The sequence below is a fragment of the Aricia agestis genome, chromosome 5 (genome assembly GCF_905147365.1).
Source record: "Aricia agestis chromosome 5, ilAriAges1.1, whole genome shotgun sequence".
NCBI classification, from domain to species: Eukaryota; Metazoa; Arthropoda; class Insecta; order Lepidoptera; family Lycaenidae; genus Aricia; species Aricia agestis.
Window position 1 is genome coordinate 15,706,492 of NC_056410.1, and position 22,478 is coordinate 15,728,969.

The following is a 22,478-nucleotide window of genomic DNA, read 5'->3' on the forward strand; positions in this document are numbered from 1 at the left end:
TGTACTGGCTTTTACCCGCGACTCCGTCTGCGTGGTTATTTTCGTTGGACATTCCCACCTTCTTATTCTTTGGATGGACGGAACTTGTAAAGAAAATAATTTACTGCCATACATTTCTTTAATTTTAACTTTTCTCTACTTTTCTAAATGTACAGCAAATACGAAGCGCCCAATCATAAATTCGAAAGTATGTCTGTCTGTCTGTTACCTCTTCACGCCTAAATCGCTGAACCGATTTTGCTAAAATTTCTAATGAAGATACTTTGAGTCCCCGGAAAGGACATAGGATACTTATTATCCTGGAAACATGTACGGGTCCCACACGTCACACGATAAACGAATTTTGGCGCAACGGAGTTACGGGTATTATCTAGTGTGTAAATAAATAGTACATAATAAGTTCTGCGCAGCGCTAAAGCGTGGGTGGGAAGTCAGAAATTGAATTACTGTAGTATGTTATTATTTTGTGGTCCGTGTATAAATATAAAGTGTTTTGTGGCGTGGTTATTAATAGGTTTTGGCTGAATATTGTATTCACTTTAATCTATATTTTATACAGAGTTGTTGCGACTTAAAAAGGTTTCGAATGATTGGTACTAAAGTAGGAGCACGAGCTAGCCCATAGGAAATATTGGCATAAAGTGTTAAATAATAACATAAGCAATCAATTTGCATTGCAAAATTATGTTTCTGATAATGCATTAGCATGTAAAACCCTCATAACACCGGCTCGTGTCCAGTTTAAACGTGTTAGCGCTACATTATTCAGTGGCTACCCAATTATTACTGCATTAGAGCTCATGACACTGGAAAATGTAGGGAAATGAGGTTTTACACTTTCCTTTATGTTTATAGTAATTATGTTGTATTTATTTAAAAAAACTGTTACTGTTTAAGTAATACTGAAAGGAGAAATACGACGTCTGCGTATCCATTTTTTAATATTTCCAGCGGCAAAGCATTCTATCGTTTACGTGTACACATCCATACTATCCATACTAATATTATAAGTGCGAAAGTGTGTCTGTCTGTTACCTCTTCACGCCCAAACCACTGAACCGATCTTGCTGGGTATCGAGATACTTTGAGTCCCGTACATTTTTCCGGGATGTAAAGATACCAAATTTCAGCAAACTCGGTTCAGCGGTTTGGGCGTGAAGAGGTCACAGACAGACAGACAGACACACTTGACCCATTTATAATATTAGTATGGACAGATATGGAGGAGTGCAACAACATGCCAGTAACCGGACTGGCTCTCTCCAGTATCAATATACTGGAGAGAGCCAGTCCGGTTACTGCAAGGACCATGTTGTGAACCGAGAAAAACCTATTTTACCCGCCTACCGCAAAGCAAAAAGGAGGGTTATAAAAATACGTAGTTCCAATTTTAAACGACTATTCAAATTCACATGACCCTTTTCACATTTTGTGACTATAAGAGAGCGCACATTAGAGACACGACAGTTTTTAGACAATCTTGTTTCACATAGGAGTCAGCTTTACAATTAAAGAAAAACAGTTGTGTCTACCACGCGGCGCATACCAAGACGAAACTGTTTTGTCTACGACGACGCAACGCATGTATCAGACTAGGTGCACCGCTAGACAGTTTTGTCGTATATGTGCGCGCTCGCATACACTTCAAAAGGAAGCCGACTGTCGTTAGTCAGACTTGTCGCGGTGCAGTTCTTGTAAACATTAAACAATTTTTTCTATGAGACGTGTTGTTTCAAATGTGTGCGTCTAGTACTTTTTATTATGCGATAGTATGTCTAAAAACTGTCGTGTCTCCAATGTGCGGTCGCCATTACGATCGTGTGACACGTGCGGGCGCAATATTGATAGCAACTTATCTTTTTGCTCGTTCGTCGTGCCGACGTAGCGCTAACGCAATATTGGACAGGCGGACTGACACGTAATCAATAGCACGTGCTGTCGTCTGTTTTTAGACGAGAAAATTGAGAAACGACGAGTGTTTTTTGAAGGATTACGTTGTTAAATATTATATTATATTATAAATGAGAAAGTGTGTCTATCTATCTGTCTGTCTGTCTTTTACACGCCTAAATAGCTGATTGTATTGAAACTTGGAATAGAGATACTTTGAGTCTCGGGAAAGGAAATAGAATACTTTTTATCCCGAAAAAATGTACGGTTCCCGCGCGATAAACTAATTTTGGCGTAACGGAGTTGCGGACATCATCTGGTAGATTGTAGAATATATTTTCAAATACGATACTAGTAGATTTTTTTATGTAATAGTACGAGTATGAACTGACGCGTACAAAATGCACACATTTGAGAAGTCGTAGCACAAGGTTTAGCACTTTTTCTATGGACTCCATATTTTAAAAATTGTTATCCCAATTCCTACCTATAATACAGGCTACGGTTTTCTGCTGAGGGCTCTACCTCGAATTTTACGTGCAGTTGCATTTTGTATCCAATTAAACCCAATCTCGTAAACCACGACCCGACGATGCAGGGCCCCCGCTACCATATGTGCAATGTGTGCAATGCACATGGGCGCCATCCTCTAGGGGCGCCAAATCGACATCTTTAGCGGCGCCAAAACCAAGGACCCAAAAAATTTGCCTAAAGGGCCGCCAAAATCCTTTTTGTGCACACAGGCGCCAGTAACCCTTACGGGGGCCCTGCGACGATGACAGGGCTTAGTAAGAAACTAAGCCACCCCGGCCTGCTACCCGCAAAATTCGAGGTAGAGGCCTTATGGCACTGTTAAGTGAAACTACCCATCCGTAGAAAATACCATAGCTATTAGCTGTTCATAGTAAGTACAGATACGTAGTCAAGCTGCAAACGCGCTGTGATTTAAAGTTTTCATAGTTTTGATAAGTAGAGATGCGTAGTAAACGCACAAAATTGAAGAACTATCTATATTCTATAGTACAGGCGCGTAGACAATTTTCCACAGCTGTCGACACTGACAAACTCAAATTGAATTTGCCACCAGTGTTCAATGATTTCTTTTACAGCGGGCGTAACGAGGTTATAAAAATTAACTTTTAACACAGCCTTTATAGTCAAATATTGAATTACATCTCTCAATCTCGACACAGAAATTCTTTTATAAGCAAAGTCGAAATTACATTTGAATCATGCGTGGAGCTAAATTGTAATTTGCATTAAATAAAATTGACTAAAAAATTATTTTACTAAGTCACGTACTTAACTAGTAAATACTTTTTACGTTTATAATATTATATCGTTTTATTTTTTACACAAACACAATAAAAATACTTATTAATTATTATGGTTTGTATACAGTAAAAATATTAAGCATTACCTAAATAATCTTTATAGCATTTGCCTATTGCTTAATACAATTTTACTTTCCTAAAATAATTTAAGATATTAAGTAACAAATTCAAAATACTTGGAAGACCTATTTCTTTGAGAAAAACTCCGATGAATAATTCAGAAGCCCGACATTTATATTCGAGTATATATCAAAGAGCTTTGACAAAAATACGTAAATAACGAAGACTAAGCCTTTGACTATAAATATAACTTCTAGACTATTCTGAATATTTTTGGTGTAAACTGTTTACACCAAAACGCGACAAAATGCAACGCGGCACAGAATTGTAAAAACTTAATACTGAACTTTATTTACTACACAAGAACATGTGTATATGGGTAATAATGGGTGTGACCTAGAATATGTGGTGCAACATTTTTTGAATACACGACGTGACTCATAAGTAACTCATAAGTCACTCATCTTAACCTTAACTTAAAATAAGAAGAGTGTAAAATTAAAATATTGTAATCCTTTGACGTCTTATTAAAGACTCGGTTTTACGTAGAGCATTTGGAATCTGTTTGATAGAATATTAATTTGTGTTTCAAGTATTACAGGTAAGCAATGACATGAAATGAACGCAAAATTAAATTTACCACATTTTGTTAGATAATAAACCAATTTCAGTGTTACATTAAAATCATATTACAGTAAAGCTTATTATATTAAAAAACTAAAATATTATAACACTTGTAAAGAGAATTCTTTGAACGCCACATAAGCAGTTTAGAAATTTAATTCTGAAATTATATGGAATCTCTTTTGCAATACAACACTATAACAACAATATTTTCAGAACTGTAAAAACATGAAAATATTTCTCTTGTATAATGCAACATAATATAACATCTTAAAATACAGTTACAACTCTGCATCAAAATTTGTCACTTAACATAAAAACTGAGGCATATTTTGATACTAAAGACTGAAGCATATTTCCCATACAACCTATTGTTTGGCATAGCGACTGACGTTTCGAGACTATCTTGAGATACAAAGTAACAGACTGTATTAAGGCCAAGGTCATATTTAACGATTGTTTTCACCACAACAACCGCGGACCACCCACGCAGAAATCATTGTCTAGACTCTAGACTCTAGTGACTAGTGAACGCAGTTTCATATTGAACGAGTTCCGTATGAAAGTTTAAATACATGCGTAAATAGTAAGTAATATCTTAAATAAGAATGTATCTGTCTATATGTTACCTACTTATGCTGCTAATTTTGAGTGGTGTTTATAGGTTTGGATTTTTTTTTATGAAATAAGGGGGCAAACGATCAAACGGGTCACCTGATGGAAAGCAACTTCCGTCGCCCATGGACACTCGCAGCATCGGAAGTCACGAAGCTGCAGGTGCGTTGCCGGCCTTTTAAGAGGGAATAGGGTAATTATAGGGGAGGGTAGGGATGGGAAGGGAAGGGAATAGGGGAGGGTAGGGAAGGGAATAGGGTGGGGGATTGGGCCTCCGGTAAACTCACTCACTCGGCGAAACACAGCGCAAGCGCTGTTTCACGCCGGTTTTCTGTGAGAACGTGGTATTTCTCCGGTCGAGCCGGCCCATTCGTGCCGTAGCATGGCTCGCCCACGTATTAGGGCACAAGTAATAGAACACGTAAGTTTTAAGCCACGGCTTTACACACTTGAACATTAGGATGTCTTAAACCTAATCAGTGTTTTTTTACTATGACATGTATTATACGGATAAACCGAGGCTCTGGATATACCTTATTGAATGTCTCTATTTAAAAAACCCATTAAAATCCGTTAGAGCGTCCGTGGCCTAATGGGTAGACCTTCGGTTCACACTCCTAGAGGGTGCAGGTTCGAACCCGGGTGGAGGCGTGTACCTATGACTATGAGACATTTTCTGATCTCAAATACATAATATGGAATATGGATGCTCGTACGGTGAAGGAAAACATCGTGAGGAAACCCGCACATAGTTGGTCCCAGACGTATTGACTAGTTCTTTCCTCTGGACTAGGCCGACTAAGATGCGACTGTCGTATGCGCTTGGGCAACCATACGGACGTTTAAAAATCTTGTCCCAGGCACTACAGTATTTGAGGAGTGGTTACTTCGCTTTGAAAAATACTGTATAAATCATCCACAACGGATGTAAAGGCCTAGTTTTTTTAAATCCGTTACTCAATTTTCGGGATTGAATATTTCAAAGAAGTATTATCCAACCTGGCTTAAAATAAAGGGTATATTTTAAAGGAAAACTTCTTTATTACTGTTTGCAACAGTTTAAAAAATTCATTACTAGAAAAAGTTTATTATTTATAAAAATATTTAGCCTCGTTAAAAATTGAGCTCAAAAGTAGTAGTTACGTATTGTTACAAAAAATGTACTCTTTGAGTGACTTACAAAGCTCCACAGAACAGAACCAAACCCTTAACTTAACTAAACTTAATTTTCTAATAGATCTGAATATTGGCTAAAATCGGCCTACAATTTGTGAATAATCAATTAAGTAGACTACGATTAAGTCATATGAATTGATTGCATTATTAATGGGTTTTGGTTCATTATATATTATGGGTTTCGGCCCACACCGCCCACGTAGGCGCCAGTGATAACTCAATGATCACAGGGTAAATTCGTTTAATATTGTGATGTGAAACAAGATATAAGGGAGATTCAACTTTTAACATACTATATGTAATTGATTATTCTGTTGATTCTTGGTGGAAATTCATGTTGAATACTAATAAACACTATTTTTCGTGCACTTTTTCCACTATATTCAGAAATAATTGTAAATTTTAACAAATTACACGACCGGTTTCGAAATAAATCATCTTCAGGTGTACTTAGTGTAGGTAGGTTTACAAAATTAAATATAATCAAAACAAACATTAGGGTTATCAGCATCATGAAATTTTTATACCATTTAGTAGAATTTTTCTTCTGAATATGACTATTTTCTACTGATGTTAAAATTGATATTTAGTTGGTTTTAGCTATTTTATATTGATAAATTAATAACGTTATGTCACACATATACAGATGCCATTGTTAAATTTAAAAATTTTGATTAAAATATGTCACAAAATTAGTATCAAATTATTAAATGTCAAAATTAACATACACAATGTCAAACTAACTCAATAACGATATAATTGTCAATTAGATCACCGATAATTTAATTGAATTGTCCATAATATTAAAAATTATAAAATGTTAATATCTATACCAATGTCAAATAAATTAAATTAAATAATGTCAATAAATATAATAAATGTCATTTGACATTAAATAATGTCAATAAATATAATAAATGTCATAAACGAGAGTAAAATTTTACTCGAGTATAACTGTCTCCTAATCTAAGAGTAAGCTGGTTTTGCGTTTTTTCAACTTGTAATCCAAGAATAAGGTTATTACACGGGAGTAAATATTTATACGGGCTATTTTGGTGGAGTAAATATTAAACTGAGAATAGTTGCACAACAGGGTTCAACTGTCATGGGCGGTGTCATTGTGAACTATAATTGTCATTTTATTTCATACTCTTCGAGTTACTTGGTAAAACGCAAACGAAGATATCCTGGAGTAAATTGAAGGAGTAAAATTATTCTCAGTATAGTCACACTCGTGTAACTTCAAGTTTGGTCGAATCGGGCCTAAATGTTTTAAATTTAATTAAAAGTTTAAAATTTCATTATGAAAAATTGATTCTTAATTTTTTTGTAGATAAGTTCTGCAATAACAGACAATATAAGGTACATTTACTGACAAAAAGTTTCAATGGTCTAGTACTCTAGTACAAAAAGTCTACCCGGTTATACCTTTAAAAATAATATATTATCGCAAGGAATTTTATTGTAAAGGTATTATGTGAATTGTGAAAGGCTTAGAGAATCTGTGAATTGTCAAGATAGTATGAATGCAAACAACAGATTCTTTGAGAACCTAAAACCTGAGCTTGTTATTATCACAAAGGGCTTTCTTTGCGTAATAGATTACGCAAAAGTTGTCCAGCCAATTTTTCGCGAATCCCTTCAGACTTTTACGACTGTAGGTTATAAATAGGTTTCCGAGTATAGTATTGTTCTTTTGAACTGTATAATTTATATTTATAGTATAAATAGTATTATATTAATAGTAGTTGTGTCGGTCGTCCGTCCCACTGGGTTTAACTAAACATAACACACACAACAACATTACATATAATATGAGAGTAGAAGAAATAGAGTGTATAGATCTAGAGTGTGTGAGTGTATAGAGAACCTCTTGTGTTCTGCGCACGCACTCGGGCACTATAAAATCACTCCTGCGTAACTGGCCTGGTTTCAATGAAGCCGCCCACCGTCACCGAAACTGGTGTGGGAGTTATTATTATAAACCACTAGTAAAGAGAAAAAGGAATTTGATTCCTTTAAAACTATGGATCTATTATTTTATGTACCTATATTTATCAAATTTGGTATCGACAGACAATAGTAATTAAAGAACATGGCTATTTTTAATCACAAAAAGAGTACGGTTACCGTAGTGCTTCCTTCTGTGATGTATGAATCGGATGCATGCTCACATAAGCGTGATTTCCAATGACATTCAAGAATAAAAGTGTATTATATGAACATACTAGATGTCCCGCGCGGCTTCACCCGCGTAAATTAGGAATTTTACAGAAACCGTACATTTTCCCATAAAAAATATTTCCCCCGTTTTTCCCACATTTTCCCGAGTTTCTTCGGTCGTATTAGTGTCTTAGCGTGATAATATAATACGAGGGCTGCTATTTATGTATCCGGAATTAAAAAAAGAAACAAACATATATCATTTAATATGGTTTTATTGCTTTTCAAAATATTCGCCGCGATGATCGACACACTTTTGCATACGCTGGAACCAATTTTCATAGCACTTTTTCCATTCTGATTGAGGTATCTCCAAAACGTGCATTTTGAACGCATCAACAGCCACTTCGCGGCTCGAAAAACGTTGACCACGTAATTTGTTCTTCGCGTATGGAAATAAAAAGAAATCGTTAGGTGCCAAATCAGGGCTGTACGGCGGATGACCAGTCAATTCGATCTTTTGACCCTCCAAAAACTGAGTTGTTTCAGCTGAGGTGTGACAGCTAGCATTGTCGTGATGTAATATGATTCTGCGTTGTCGGTTGTCCTTTCTTATTTCTTCAAAGACTTCTGGTAAACAAATGGTCGTATACCATTCAGAATTAACCGTTTTACGATTCTCTTATGGCACTGTAGCCACATGTCCATTAATTCCAAAAAAACAGGCGACCATTTGCTTCAAAGTACTTTTTGCACGAGTAACTTTTGTTGGTTTCGGCTCATCTTGGAACACCCACACCCTTGACTGTTGTTTAGTTTCGGGGTCATATGCATAGATCCAAGATTCATCACCTGTGTAGATATTATAAACGGCTTTTGACGTACCACGGTTGTATTTTTTTATCATTTTTTTGCACCAATCGACACGCATTTTGCATCTGTGTTGCCGAATTGAGTGCACGCACACAGTAGCGTAGTTTCAGATAACATTAGAATTTAGAAAGCAGCTGAATAATAGTGGTTTAGCCCGGCCGCACATTGTCCGTAATTTCTGATCAGAAACAGTTGAACGTCCGCGCTGTCTCTTACATTTTGTACTGAGCCGAGTGAGCTCGAACTCGCCTGAAGAATATTTCGGATAGTGTGCGGGGTGGCGGTCCGGCGAAATTCAACTGTTTCCGATCAGAATTCGGAAAATGTGCGGCCGGGCTTAACATCGTGCGCTATGACTTGTCAGTGTGCTGCACGACTTTGATTTTAGAAACATCTGCAGGACCTGCTAAGTTACTCTGCCGTACATATTAAATTTTATATTGTGACCTTATGCTGGATTTAAATTTTCTACGCGTACTTTGTGTCGTGTCGTTTTAACGACATCATAGTCAGCCTCTTCTGCTTTTGCTAAGCCAAATACGCAAGCCAAATACGTATTCTGCATAACTCAGCTACAAATAAATGATTTTTCGTACTTTAAAAGTTCACGTAAGTATTTAATTTTATTTGCAGTATTTGCAGTGTTGAGTTTGATGTAAAATATTATGTACATTCCAATCGAAAACAAACACTATCACACCAAACTTGTTCAGTAGTTTTGCACAAAAGAGAGGCAAACATCCATCTTTCTTATCTCATTATTTCAATGGATGTCTCACAGTATGTTGGTACCTCGCGAAGACTATACCATCCTCATCACGTTGATGAGTGGCAGCCTTCCACCGTGCGTTTCTCCCGTTACTTTCTGCCGCGCACTGTAAAACTCTGAAACGAACTGTCACCAGCACTATTTCCGGACCTACAAACCTTCAAGAAGAGAGCGTATCTCTTAAAAGGCCGGCAACGCACCTGCAGCTCTTCTGATGTTGCGAGTGTCCATGGGCGACGGTAGTTGCTTTCCATTAGGTGACCCGTTTGCTCGTTTGCCCCCTTATTTCATAAAAAAATGCATATTACGTATAATACGAGTAAGTACAGAAGAATATTACCCCTACAGCTCTCCTTACTATGAGAAGTGCTATTGTGTGAGGTCTCCGTGTACTATGCACTCAGCCTATCCTCTATTATGCAGTAAGTAGGTATTCAGGGACTATAGGACGCATGTTGTCTACTTTACTATTGTTCTATCAATGATAGCCTCAGTCGAGGTTAAGAGTTTGGCTTTTGACTCGTAAGCTGTGGATTTTATTCCTGCGTTAAATAAATGTTGGATTGCAGTTTGTTTAGCAAGCTGATTTTATTTGTCAAAATAGTTATGCGTCGGCACAGTATAGCAATATTATATTGCTATACTGTGGCGTCGGATAGGCATGTAAAATGTCGATCTTACGCCTAGTCTCTCACAGGTCGTGTCGTGTCCTTTCCACAGCGTAAACTACTCAAAAAAGCCCAAGTAGATGATGATAGAGAGAGTGAGAGAGAAAGAGAGAAAATAATGGATAGTTACAAAAGAAAATTTCCATATTCTGTACTTTTGTGCACTGCGCAAACTCTTGGATATTATAAAATGAATCCTAAGTAGCCTATTACATCCTAAGTACACACAATATTTTTCATAATCAAAAACATGACGGGAAAATGTACCAAGTATTTAAGTCAACAATGACACTTAAGCTTTTATTACACATCTAATAGGATAACATCTGGAATTTCATCTTCCATTTTTACATTTAAACATAATAAGACTCACTCATCCAAGCATATCAATTTACCTGTCCAACAATTTATTAATTTTCAAACGGCCGCATTTAATGGTTACAAACGCACTTAACTTTAATTTCATAAAGATTTTAGCAAAAACTCTAAACATTTCTGTCAAAGTCTTCACTTAATTGAAGTAATAATATTTCTTTGAGTGCGGTCATAATACCTTTAATTGTGAAACTTTCATTAATCTAGCACTACTTATACTTATTATATTACTTATACTTATGCCATAGTAACGATTTTTTTTTTCACTGAGATTTTAGACACTTTATTACAAATCTGTTATTTGTAGTAAAGTGTCTAAAATCTCAAATAGCCATTATTTATAAAGCTGGAGCAAGTCAACCTCAGGTTGTCTCACTCACGTACTCTTTTCGTCTCACTCGAGTTTTAAGCTCATTAGAGGTAAGAGAAAAGGGCCTATTAGGAAAAAACTTGAGAGGTGTCAAGGGACACCCTAATGGAACGAAGTTATTTCTTATGTTCAAAAAACCTGTATACATTTATACACTAAAAAAAATATTAAAAAAACGCCATCTATTGACGCCCAGGAATACTAACAATGCGTCGTTGTTTATTCTCAAAAAACGCCATCTAGTTGACGCACAAGAATACTATCAACACCCTCTGCCCCTACCATGCAGGTACCAATAAAAAAGTGTCGAGGCCAAATATCGTTCTGTCAAAAAAGGAAGGTTCGGCGTAAAGGAGGCTATCCTTTACGCCGAACGCGCGATAAGGAACTTCGTTCCATAATTCCACACGTACCGAACGTTGTTTGATATAAAAATCATAATGTATGACCCAATATTCGGAACATATAAAACCTATCGGCAGTTCTTAGTTTTTATGAGCGACCTTTTGTCGTTAGGTCCCTTTTTATCGGCGGGGGTTTACTATTTTCAGTTAAATTATTTTCATTGTACGTCCTTTGTTTGATTTTGTTAGCCGCTCTTATAAATAGTAACTCTGCTAATCCCCGCTTGGTAGCATGCACTGTATATCATTTCACTATAAAATATAGCCTATGTTTCAATCCAGAAAAATAACACACTCATAAACTTTCGCTGTTATAATATAAGCATGATAGTGTGACTGGTGACATAAATATTACGTCTGATTACTGACAGCTATTGCTTGAGATAGTGCACTCTCTGTCGTCTGTACTCTGTACCCACAACGGAATTTTTGTAAAAAGTACTATTTAATTGTCTATAACCTTAATAATACAATATACTTGTTTAACGATGGTTTAACGTATCTATAATACAAAATTGCTAGATTTTTCACAAAAAGCCATTAATTAAAAAATACACATTTTTTTTTCTTAAACTTTGGTTTTTCTATGTTTAATTCCACGAAATTTATAACATATTGCCTGTGTAAGCGTAGTCCACAAGTTTAGCTATCAAATGAGACCTTTTTTATCGTCATAGGATATTTACATGAGAAGTACTGGTAAGATTAGTGTGAGAGCCCGAGAAAAACTAAAATGGCTGCCATTTTACAACCGTGAGAGAGAGAAATAATTTGAGAGCCAATTTGTCGATAAAATATGCCATAAATCATGACATTAAAGGATCGGACACCGATGTCGGGACACATTGTATAATCGTCTCTGCCATGTCCGTAATAATTAATTAGCTTGTTTAAATTCTCGGAAAAGTTTCAGTGTGGTTTCACTGAACATTAGTTATCAGAAAACTTACACCTCGTTATTTTACAAAGTTTGTTTTAAAACTGGTCCATGTTGTTGTTAAATTAGTTGAGTATGCAAACAAAAGTTTAGGAGATAAAGTGTGATGCGGAGGCTACAAACATAAAAGCTTGATATCATGAGCAGAAGCGGGCAAGTACATAATGTAATGAGTGTAAAAACTCACGCTTAAGCACTTCTTCACACTTAAACAACTGAACCGATTTAGAAATTTAAATCCCGTAAAAGGAAGGTAATTTAGAGATATACAGAGCGTAACAAAATTAAGTAATAACTAATAACACTTTAAGATGTGTATGTATCCCTTGTGTAGATTTCACTGTGAAAATAGCGGCGCTGAAAGAGCTATTTTTTGTGTGTGCAACCGCCCGAAGGTCCTGGATTTTCCCAAACAAGAGTTAAACAAAAAGTTACTCTTTATAGTTTTAGGACGTTAATTTACGGTGTTATTACTGCAGCAGTAAAAAGCTTGAACGTATTTTTCGCTTCGCAGGAACAATTGATAACTAAGCATTTGTAACAAAAGAACAAATATAATTTTTGAAAATTATTATAAAAACGCATTTGATGCTACTGCTTGATTGTGTCAATAAACCATAAAGTTAATATACCTAGCGGAATAGAGCAACAATCTCGAGCTGTCAAACGAAACCGAAATTGGTTTAATCTGTGTGTAAAAATATGTGTACGTATACACTTACACAAGCATGGTTGAACATGATTTCTATGAGATTAAATTTAATTGTCAACGTGCGGCACGTGCCGACTGGACGTCAAAAAAAGAGTGCTGCCGTCATGTATCACACGTTCTCTTTTTACCACGCAGTGTTACTGATAGTGACATCTCGCTTGCTCAGGCCTTTGTTTCTCTATTCCGCTAGGTATATTAACTTTATGCGATAAACATACTGTGCGCTTAGCAGGAACAAATGACATTTGTAACAAAAGAACAAATATAATTTATGAAAATTATAACAACGCATTTGATGCCACTACTACTAAAGTTATTCAAATGCTATAATATAAATTTTCTTCAGAATTTTTCCAGACGTTTTCGCGGTTTCGTATCCCGCGTATCCCATGGCTCTGCCTAAAACGGAAAGTAGAAACACTCATTGGGGAATTAGTGGGTATGCCGGACGCGACTTTCACAGCCCCGGGGAGTCCCACATACCCCGGTAGCCATCCCCAGACCGCCGGAGATGTAACATTTAGTTAGGCATTTGCATTTCCAACTATTAAAAAAAGGCTTTCTCCACGTACGCGCGTATGGGAACCAGTGTGGGAATTACCATACGGCCACGTTGTGTTAATTTTCCGCCATTTTATTTTAAGCTCGGCCCCATTATTTTCATGTTGACGACGGCTAAGTGACAAGGCCGGGACGCGAATAGAATACAAAACACCGTCTTTATTGTCGGCCTAAGGGCCGCGTACATATTAGGCGTTTATAGACACACTTGCTGTGCCCTACCGCCTACGGTGATATCAACTGTTTTAAAGTAGCAGTAAATTAGTATGATTTCTGATGGGATGTTTTTCCGCATTAGAAGCCTGTGTGTTAAACCAGGATGTCAGCTAACTCCATGCAAAAAACAGGCCGTCTCAGTAATACTGCCTGCAGCAATTGGGCCCTTTTGGGCATTCAAATATTAGTATGCAATGTAGTATGCAATCCGTACTTACTAATATTATAAATGAGAAAGTGTGTCCGTCTGTTACCTCGTTTAAACCGCTAAACTGATTTTGCTGAAATTTGGTATGGAGATACTTTGAGTCTCAGCAAAGGATATAGGATACTTTTTATCCGGAAAAAAATGTACAGTTCCTGCGCAATAAACAAATTTTGGCGCAACGGAGCCGTAACTCCGTTGCGCCAAAATTTGTTTATCCGTCATCAAGGATCTAATAAAAGACAAATTATTTATGTGTCTATTCTTATCCATGTTCTGTACCCCTCGATAATTCCCCTCAAAATATTACGTTCGCAGTCATCTGGTATGTAGGCCTCCCTAAATTATTCCACAATTACATTTCAGTAACAATGACATGTTGCTGGTTCGATGCTCAATAATTTCGATGGAAATTTTATCATCCGATATTATGGGATCGTTATAAAAATATACAGATTTTTATGTATGATACGCACCTAATACTAAAATTATATGTCTTGTGTGTGAAACCTTTCTTTCCCAACAATATGTGATAGAGATTATATCAGATAAACTATGCAATTTACAGTTACCAAACACTTTACACTTATAATATCCATTAAAGAACTGAAGTTTTTTTTATTGAAATAAAATACTTTGTTATTATTAGTAGAAGAATATTTACGCAACGTATTACTAATTAATATCCCATGTCCTTCCTTGTCAAGTGATGTTTCCAATATGTCTAAAGAATAGGAGACCTTGTAAAGTTCTTCTCTGTTTCAACATTTCTATTAGCAAGGGGGTAAAAATTGTATACGTGGATCACCGTAAGGTCATAGTAAAAGGAGGGAAAGTAAGTTATCTTCATACAAAGGCACCGCGCGCGGCTTGTATGTTTGCGCCATAGTATCAATGCGTCGCCACGTACGGCACACAACAAAATCTCGGCCAGTTTTATAAGGCTGATACCGCCGAGATTTTGTTGTGTGCCGTACGTGGCGACGCATTGATACTATGGCGCAAACATACAAGCCGCGCGCGGTGCCTTTGTATGAAGATAACTTACTTTCCCTCCTTTTACTATGGTAAGGATGATGCATAAGAGATGTTGATAAAAATATGAGTATGACAGGTAAATACGATAGGATTAACTATTAAAGTGAAGAACCTTTTATCTCTTCAAACCTGTCGTATGGGTCGATTGCTTTTGACATCTTGATAGCGAGGGATCTAAAACTTTATATCTCTTCATATATCTTAAACCTTTGAGACTGAAGGGATATCCTTTATGGCATATCTTAAATGACATTCAAATGTTTTAATGTTAGAAGGGACTGCTATTTTCATAATACAATTTGGAACTTTTTATAATAATAATCATACTAATATTATAAAGGCAAAAGTACGTTTGTTTGTTTCCTTTTTTTCACGAACAAACCACCAACCAATTTTGATGGGTATAAAGATGCTTTTTGATGGAACGCCTCCGTGGTCTAGTGGTTTAGAGCGTAGCTCTCGACTCGAAGGTCGTGGGTTAGATTCCCGAGTTGGAAACATGTTATTTACAAGTTTGGTTAGGACAATGCGGGCTGATCACCTGATTGTCTGACAAATCCTGATCCATGCGTCGGATGGGTATGTAAAAACTTGGTCCTGCGCCTGATCTCTCGCCAGTCGTGTCGATCGTCCGACCCACTAGGTTATGAGAGTGAAAGAAATAGAAAAATGAATAAACTCCTGCGTAACAGGCCTGGTTTTAATGAAACTGGCCACCGGCACGGAAACCGGTGTGGGGAGTATTATTATTATTACTTTTTGATAAAATAATTTTGGCGCAATGGAGTTGTGGGTCTGATGGGTGGGCGTTATCAAGTAATTATAACAGCTAGATAATTCGTATTCATCTCTGAGTGCAGCAGTTACATATTATTATGTACCCCAGGACCGAGCATTCTCTGCGGTCGTGTATCACGCGTTTCCCGTAGTTCCATCTTCAGGTGCAGGAACACCGTTGGGGTTTTAGTGGTGCGGATCTTATTTCCGCCCCGGAGAGTCCCATACCTCGGAGGTCCCCTCATACAGCTCCATTATGGTTATCGCAGACACAATTGATTTGCCATTGTTATGCAGCAGCCAGCTGTCGCTTGGGGATTGATGGGCTAATTTCTATTCCATCCATTAATGATAGAGAATTGAATCTTGCTGTGAGCACTCACAATAATGGAACGCTAAGTACAGTAATAGTGGGAGCAAATAGTATTTAGGGTGGAAATTATCGAACTAACCTTGCCCCCAATATAGCTGCACTCGTGACCCATTTACAGCATTCAGGTTGAGTCGATATTAATGGAAAATGATTTATGTACTTGACAGTTAATTACTTGGTTTGCAACGAACATTTCTGAAAATGAAACGAGAAGATGAAGAAAGACAATGGAGTCGTAATGGCAGAATCATTGTAATTATTGTTTTGAAAAACCAAACAACATAAAAATCGCTATGACTCGAAAGGTCATAGACCTACAGCTGATTTCATAATGTGCTAATTGAAGTAGCTGCAGGCTTCAATGTATTCAGTTCAGATAGCTACACACGTGCTACTATAATTCTTATCTCATAGGACGTAGCAACGTTAATGCTACGCGCATGCTACGTGAACGCTACGCGCGTTCTACGTAAATACTACGCGCGTGCTACGTGAATGCTACGAGCGTGCTACGTGAATGCTACGCGCTTGCTACGTGAATGCTACGCGCTGCTTACGTGAATGCTACGAGTGTGCTACGTGAATGCTACGCGCTTGCTACGTGAATACTACGCGCGTGCTGCGTGAATGCTACGCGCTTGCTACGTGAATGCTACGAGCGTGCTACGTGAATGCTACGCGCTTGCTACGTGAATGCTACGCGCTGCTTACGTGAATGCTACGAGTGTGCTACGTGAATGCTACGCGCTTGCTACGTGAATACTGCGCGCGTGCTGCGTGAATGCTACGCGCTTGCTACGTGAATGCTACGAGCGTGCTACGTGAATGCTACGCGCTTGCTACGTGAATGCTACGCGCTGCTTACGTGAATGCTACGAGTGTGCTACGTGAATGCTACGCGCTTGCTACGTGAATACTACGCGCGTGCTGCGTGAATGCTACGCGCTTGCTACGTGAATGCTACGAGCGTGCTACGTGAATGCTACGCGCTTGCTACGTGAATGCTACGCGCTGCTTACGTGAATGCTACGAGTGTGCTACGTGAATGCTACGCGCTTGCTACGTGAATACTACGCGCGTGCTGCGTGAATGCTACGCGCTTGCTACGTGAATGCTACGAGCGTGCTACGTGAATGCTACGCGCTTGCTACGTGAATGCTACGCGCTGCTTACGTGAATGCTACGAGTGTGCTACGTGAATGCTACGCGCTTGCTACGTGAATACTGCGCGCGTGCTGCGTGAATGCTACGCGCTTGCTACGAGAATGCTACGAGCGTGCTACGTGAATGCTACGCGCTTGCTACGTGAATGCTACGCGCTGCTTACGTGAATGCTACGAGTGTGCTACGTGAATGCTACGCGCTTGCTACGTGAATACTACGCGCGTGCTGCGTGAATGCTACGCGCTTGCTACGTGAATGCTACGTGCGTGCTACGTAAATGCTAGGCGCTTGCTACGCGCGTGCTACGTGAATGCTACGAGCGTGCTACGTGAATGCTACGCGCTTGCTACGTGAATGCTACGCGCTGGCTACGTGAATGCTACGCGCGTGCTACGTAAATGCTACGCGCTTGCTACGTGAGTGCTACGCGCGTGCTACGTAAATGCTACCCGCTTGCTACGTGAATGCTACGCGCTGGCTACGTGAATGCTACGTGCCATCTACGTGAATGTTACTGAATTTTGCTCACATGTTATATTTTACTCAATACTGACACGTCTATTGCTACGTGCGCACTTCTCGCGGATTCTGAACATAAACTTAATTCCTTCACAGCTATGTTTATGCTTGCTTATTTATTGCTAAATAAGGTTTTTTTATAACAAGGTATTCCTTGTTATAACAAAACTTTTTATAATCAACATTGGAACTTCTGGAGAACATTTACGTTTTACATTCCAAATTAATTTTTATTGGCCATTTGTGTAGATGCTGAACGTTTGGCTCTGTAGGTCTGGTGTTTTCACAACAATTACAATAGAAATAAAGTATTTATTTGCGTATTCTCGAGGTATCTTCTGTTTTGCTGAGACAGTTTATGATTATTTGTTAAATATAATTGTGTTTTGTTCATATATACAAGTAAAAAAATGTTTTATGATCATTTTACTTCTCTTATGTTGAAGTTTATCAGGATAGACGGAAGTTTGTTACTTTTCTACCCGTAAACTAGTAAAATGTTGATGAAGTTTTTATAGAGATTAATAACTCTTATAATACAATGCTACTTTTTAACTAAAAAAAACAAGTGAATTCTTCCCATAGAATGTGGTCTATTCCTAGATCTATACGAAATCAGAGATGCGAATAAGAGCTATAATATCTATAATAATAATATCTATGGACGCTTCACACCACGTCAGTCTGGCCCCGTGCTAAGTACCTGAAGGACTTGTGTTACAGGTACCAGACAACGGAAATATATTTAATACTTTTATACTATACATATATTTAAGATTTTTATTATATCATACACATATTTAATATACATCCAGACCCGAGAACATTAAAAACTTTTTGTTCCGTCGGCGGGATTCGAACCCGCGACCCCCGGCTTGAGCTACCGACGCGCTCACCACTGAGCCACAGAGGTCGTCACAAGCTAGCAATATTATAGCGCGTAATCACTGCACCAGATGAATTCCAAAAAATGACGCCTATTGCTTATACATAGGAATATTAGGAATCACAACTATTTCACAACTACATACCTATCAGCTGCGTCATGTAGCATTTAAATTAATTTCTTATAAAAATAAAATTTTAACAAAATATATTATGATAAAGAAATTGCATTATTTAAATCTTTTTTTCTTTGTTTCAGGAGCAAATCAGGAGGAATCTAAGTCTGTGAGTAATTCTAAAATTCATAAAAAAATAAAAATAGACTAAAAAAAACGACTATACTGTAAGAAATAAAAATCTAGTAAAGCAAATCAAAACGTTGCCAGATTATGACTTTGGCGTAGAAAATAAGGTAGTTATTAATTAATTATTAAAGTATGTTTGGGCTAACTACTCTCTTATGTCTACTCTGAGTTCCTAATATTAACTCAATATTAATTAGATCACAAAAGCTAGTACGTGTTGCGTTAATATTCAAATTCCGAAGGTCAAATTAATTAATATATATTATATAGTATGACGAATAGTAAATACGTCTATATTGTCACACTATATATTTTAGATTAGAGTGAAGTGTAAGTTTATATTTAGAAATGAAGTGAAAATAGGCTAAAGTTTATCATTTGTTACCTGTAAGCCTCACAAAAGACATTGGAAAAAATGTTACTGTACTGGTATAAGTAATAAAGATTAAAATTGTTAGAGTTGTCACACCGAATATAAAAAACATAACTTCGGCGAAACATTTTAGCCGGCCGAACAATTTTATTGCGCAATATCGTGGTATTGCATAACATTATTGACCGTCTAGGGTTGATATTGAACATCGCTTTTAATCTAATTGTCAAATACCCTGTTTTAGTCTAGGGGCCCGCTAGACGAAAATGTTAGACAGAATATATTTCGGCAGGAATTTGCTAAGAATGTCAACATGGAGCGCATAATGGCCGTCCCACACACATACCTCCTTTGCTAGCCTGTAGCGTATACCCCACATAAAACATACTTTTGTTGAACAATAAATAATGCTGCTTGATTTCATTGGAAAAGTGAATGAATATTTTTATTCCAGAGAAAGCATAAGATTTTCTAAGAATATTCTTCCTCTGACTGCTACAGAGGAAATGTCATATAAAATGGAAAACGTACGTTTTACAAATGAGAGGCTCGTTTTATAAGTTTTTTTGTACAAAGTTAAATGTTATTTAAAACAATATATAAAAATCAGACGCAGGTGCAATAAAGTATTAGGATGTTTTAGCTTCGATGACCGAACATAACAATGCGTTTTGTCGCGTGGGTGCGTTGCAGTTATCAATCTAAATATAACATTGTCCAACATTGTTTTATGGATATAGATTAAATAGGAGACCCTCGATTGTGAAACACTGTTACAGTAAAGCGGCGTTAGATTTCAGCCACGTGCCAAAACAGCCTTGTGAGTCTGTGTTGTTAAAATGTTAATTGCCGAAAGTTCAAAAGTTACGCCTCATAGTTCCCAAGACGAAAGTATAACTCGACTGTGTATTTCCAGGATGTTCCGGTCGAAGAGTTAGAAAAATTAAAAGTTGGTAAGTATTATAATTTGTTATTTACGTAAGTAGATTTTTTAACAAACCTTCGCACTGATGATATTGATTCTATTCTGTATCTCAGCTATGTTGGGACACACGATGGGACGATTGCTATTTACAAAATAAATGTATTTACAAGATGACGCCCGCAACTCCGTTGCGTCAGAATTGATTTATCGCGCGGGAACTGTACATTTTTTCGGGATAAAAAGAATCCCGTGTACTTTGCCGAGACTCAACACTCAAATTTTATCAAAATCGGTTACGTGGTTTAAGCGTGAAGACAGAGAAACAGACACACTTTCGCATTTATAATACTAGCTAAAAGCCGAGCTTTGTGGGGGCTCGCGTCGTTTTTCTGCGTGGTTATAATCTTTAAGGCAGTTTTTTTTTTAATATTCTAATAGTAACCAAACCTTGACTGACCGATGATAACACATCTACATATTATAAACAAAAATTACTATGTTAAAGCACAAATCAATAGGCGTGATAGTTTTTCCGTAAAGTGTACCACAAAAGTGCTGGTTGTGGAATATACTAGGGCCCGCTTCGTTCGCCCTGGTATGAATGATTGCCGATGTGAATACTAAAGACACCAGCGCAATCATGGTAGTCCATTTTGACCCAAGATAGGAACACAGATTATGTAACCGTCTAAAAATATCGTCGCAATTTTAATATAATATTATAAAGGTAAAGTCTTCTCCACGCTTGGCGTAACACGATGAATACATTATGAAGCTTAACGGAGGACAAACACAGCTATCGTATAATGTAAAGGAAGCTTACGAGGATAAAAGGCTGTTTTTAGACTTTATTAACTGACTTTCTAAAAAGGAGGACTTTATATATTTTGACTTTCTTGCAAGTGGTATATTAAAAAAGGAAGCCGACTTCAAAATTGTACTTAAAATTCTCTATCTCAAAAACTATTGAACCGATTTTGATGAAACTTGCATTATTCCCTGAGTTGAAAAATACCTACAACAAAAGTACTTAAATCGGACTATCGGAGATATATGCGAACACAAACGTAAACATACAGAGATTTAGCAAATTTGTTCAGACGCTGATATAAACTAACGTAATATACGAAAACTGGACAGTTTCAGACAGACAGACAGACTGACTTCTGATAATATAACGTCATACATACGGGTCGAATTGATAACGTGCTTTTTTTGAAGTTGGTTAAAAAGGACTCATGTCTAGTACTAGCTTGGAGTACTAACGAGTTTTTATGATGTACTTAGCGATAATTTTTATCGCGTAGATACTAGATAAGGTATTGATTATAATTATTATATTATGTGTAGTAAAAAAGAGAAAAAAACATATTTTGAGCGTGATGAATAATGACGTTTAGAAAATTTTGTACTGCGTCTAATTTTTCTTGACAGGCTGTAGTTTTGTGACCAGTAGCGTGCTCCAAATTTTATGTCACGTACCAGTGTTCGCCATCCGTGCCCTATAATGTTATTCGATTTAGCCCGTCTTCTTCGACCAATGATCACTTTTTACGTAGACAGTAGTCAATTATAAAAGAACAGTTAATTTCCATTCCATAAAGACTATTTCCCCGTACAACCTCCGGCAAAAAAGGCAGAAACTTTAATCACCGCCGAGAAGTTTCCGTTAATTGAAACGTTATGCAAACTGACCTCTTCACGTGGAACCAATTATGAAAGCTATTGTCGCATTTTGTTTTTAATAGATTTTATCAGAACTTCATGGAAAAGTCGAACTTATTAACATTCACAACACGATTTCGGGACGTTTCATGAAAAATTATCCACAAAATCTATTTGAGTTGATCATAATATCACTTAATCAAGATCGTGCTACACGATTTATTGGAACTAGGAGGGTTCAGTAAATATAATGGATACATAATAATTCGAGACGTAAATGGATGAAATGGATTTTATAATATAAAAATATATTATAAAATCCATTTCATCCACTATAAATATAATAAAGGTAATTATCTCATTTTTTCCTTATAATTTGAACAAACCTTGGAACTTACCTACTTCATCACTTGGCTAATATGCGTAAAATCCACTTTTTTTTTTTAAATAAAATTTACCAGTTCTAAAGCCTCGATTAATGCAAAAAAACGAAAATTTTTAA

At 37.1% G+C, this 22,478-nt stretch overlaps 1 protein-coding gene across 1 annotated transcript in view; it reads left to right on the forward strand.

The window, feature by feature from the left end:
- The window catches only part of LOC121726786, a 78,768-nt gene that overhangs the window by 35,498 nt on the left and 20,792 nt on the right, over window positions 1-22,478 (forward strand). Inside the window, exons 3-4 of the mRNA XM_042114301.1 lie at window positions 18,968-18,993; window positions 20,303-20,339. Coding sequence (XP_041970235.1) covers window positions 18,968-18,993; window positions 20,303-20,339 — 63 coding nt within the window. The remainder of the gene's footprint in view (window positions 1-18,967; window positions 18,994-20,302; window positions 20,340-22,478) is intronic.